Genomic DNA, 2,647 nt, shown 5'->3' on the forward strand with positions numbered 1-2,647 from the left:
GACTCTCGATTCCCCAAGAAGGTCGTACTACAAACCGATATCATAGATGTTTACACATCAACACAAAATTAATTTTTTAAAAACTGTTTTTGCGTAAAAATCTCTTAATTTGTTTGTTTGTTTTTCCTAACGCGTTTGAAAACTATTGGACATTTTTTACTTTTTAATCTACTTATAATCTACTTCTACCAAATAATTAATGCAGTTACACATTCCACATCATAGGTTTAACGATTATTGTCAATTATATGATTTATTCATTTTTTAATAATGCTTTTTAAAAAAATAATAATTCTTATGTGTATATAATGTATAACAATTAATTTATTAAAATAATTAAGTCATAGAAAATGTCTAAAATATTTTAAGTCTTTATGTCAATTTAGTTTAAGTATATAATATAATATAATATAATATTCATCTTAGATATTACATGAGTATGAGATTATAAATAATATAATATAATTATGTACATAACCATTTTTTTTGTTACAGATAAACATTATACCATGGTGGTAATTCAAAAACCGACTGGCTCTAGATCACCAATGTAAAATTGGCTACAAAAATTTGCTATATTAATGTTTATAATATTTATATAATTCAACAATTTAATAATATATTAAAATAGTTTTCATTAATTTAATGTATACAAATACATATAAATTAACAGATCATTTGATTTCAATGATAATTTTACCTAAGAATGTTTGCAATAAACGTGGTCATATTATTAGAGTTATATGGTTCAACAATATCATTTATGTAAGAGATATGATTGTATGAGGATGGAAAAATTTGTAATATATTGTCATAAACAAAATTCCAACAAAAAATGGTGTTATCGAACATATCATCAGCGGATAGTAGTACCAATAGTTTTGATCCGGACCAGTGATAGCCCAAATAGTAACTGCAGCTACATTTTCTCTTAGGAACACTCCATAATACCCTAAGTAACGATTTCTTGAATTCCCTTGGCCTTCACTGGGTGATAAATAAGTAAAAATGTAGACAAGACCGAGTATTCTTGAAAAAAATCTCATGATTCTACTTTCTTCAGATTGGTCGGATGGCATACAAAATGTTACGTTCTGATATTTGAAAATACACAATGGCATTAAGAGCCAATGAACCATACAAAAAATACTAGTTGACTGTGGCCACATTATAGCAGCTAAACTAAAAGACAACATTCGGGAGACTGAAAAATAAAAATGTGTTACAGATTGTATCACAGAAAATATTATTATACATTTAGACAAAATGTATTCATAATGCATTTAAATAATATTATGATGTTTTAAATCATTTGGAATTTAAGTTTAAAACCAGTTTAAAATTATTCTATTATATACTTTTAAAATTTTAAATACATGTTTTATATACCTGTAATCATTATGTACCATAAAAACTGTAACACTGTTCCTGTATTGCCGATATTTTTTCGATTTTCATAAGCAATTCTTACATTTTTATGATATGAAGCCATAGCCCAAGCAATACCCTATGGTTAAACTTGCAATAGATGCAGATTGATGAATAACTGAAATCAATAATATATAGTTACATATCATTAGAATAGTGGTCAATTTACTACCTATCATTAGTTACTTATTATAAACTTATACTAGTATTTACAATCATTATAATATATGTATTCAAATATTCAATACTTAAACCATTCAAATGTGCACTGTAATATTTTGAACAAGGCAACAAATATATAGACACTACACAATAATTAAATATTTTAGCATACATTTAAATTACAGCTAAATAATTTATTTTTAAGGGGTATTTATTTTGAAATGATTCAATTTACATAAAAAAAGTTTTAAGTTAAAAAAAAACATACAATAACATACAATTATATTATTCAATATAATACAGGGTGTGGCAAAACAAACAGTTTTGAAAGGCCATTAAAAAAAACAACACAACTTACATAAATGAAGTTTCTGAATCGCTGCAGATAATGAAGACATAATTGAGGAACTTTTAACAAACTTAGAAAAAGAGTTTGAGGTGACAAAGGGAAGTCTAGAATATTTTCTATGTAATATGCAGGTAAGCTTAATAAAAAATGGTTCATTATTTGTGCATCAGACAAATTATGCAAGTAGCATAATTAATAAATTTAATATGTTTGAAGCTAAGGAACTTTCAATTCCGATAGACAAGTCTCATACTATTGAACAACAGGAAGAATTGGAGATATTAAGTGAAGAAATACCTTACACAAAGCAGTAGGTAGTTTACTGTTTTATCGCAGGTAACAAGACCAGATGTAGCATATGCAGTGAACTTTGCTAGTCGTTTTTTAGCAAAACCGACTAAAGCACATTGGAACTTGATTAAACGGATTATACGATATGTCAAACAAACATTTAATTATGGTTTATATTTTAATAATAATACACAATTGTTATTAGAAATATTTAGTGATGCAGATTATGCAGGCGACGTTCAGACACGACGTTTAACGTCAGGATACTATTCAGATATGGGTCAAGCATAATTTCATGGACATCGAAAAGGTAACATTGCGTGTCATTATCATCGACAGACGCTGAATATATATCGGCCAGTGAAGCTTTCAAAGGGATCATGTGGATTACGCAGTTGATAATAAGCTTCTCAACAA

At 27.1% G+C, this 2,647-nt stretch overlaps 2 protein-coding genes across 2 annotated transcripts in view; one reads left to right on the top strand and one right to left on the bottom strand.

The window, feature by feature from the left end:
• The window catches only part of LOC100162829 (dynein light chain roadblock-type 2-like), a 4,095-nt gene extending 3,055 nt beyond the window's left edge, over positions 1-1,040 (top strand). Inside the window, exon 3 of the mRNA XM_001947820.5 lies at positions 496-1,040. Coding sequence (XP_001947855.2) covers positions 496-554 — 59 coding nt within the window. The 3' untranslated portion in view covers positions 555-1,040. The remainder of the gene's footprint in view (positions 1-495) is intronic.
• On the bottom strand, positions 762-1,492 carry LOC115033218 (XK-related protein 4-like). The gene is made up of 2 exons (XM_029485409.1): positions 1,390-1,492; positions 762-1,204 (listed from the first exon to the last, which is right to left on the bottom strand). The coding sequence occupies exons 1-2, from the start codon at positions 1,490-1,492 to the stop codon at positions 762-764; spliced, it is 546 nt and encodes a 181-aa protein (XP_029341269.1).
• Between the last annotated feature and the right edge of the window lie 1,155 nt (positions 1,493-2,647).

Source organism: Acyrthosiphon pisum, chromosome X, assembly GCF_005508785.2.
Source record: "Acyrthosiphon pisum isolate AL4f chromosome X, pea_aphid_22Mar2018_4r6ur, whole genome shotgun sequence".
Lineage (NCBI taxonomy): Eukaryota > Metazoa > Arthropoda > Insecta > Hemiptera > Aphididae > Acyrthosiphon > Acyrthosiphon pisum.

Excerpts from the sequence above, each read along its gene's own strand:
- LOC115033218 (XM_029485409.1), bottom strand. The coding sequence starts at position 1,492 with ATGGCTTCATATCATAAAAATGTAAGAATTGCTTATGAAAATCGAAAA. Across the intron at positions 1,205-1,389 it reads ATGGTACATAATGATTACAG|TCTCCCGAATGTTGTCTTTT; the intron begins GTATATAAAACA and ends TTTATTTTTCAG.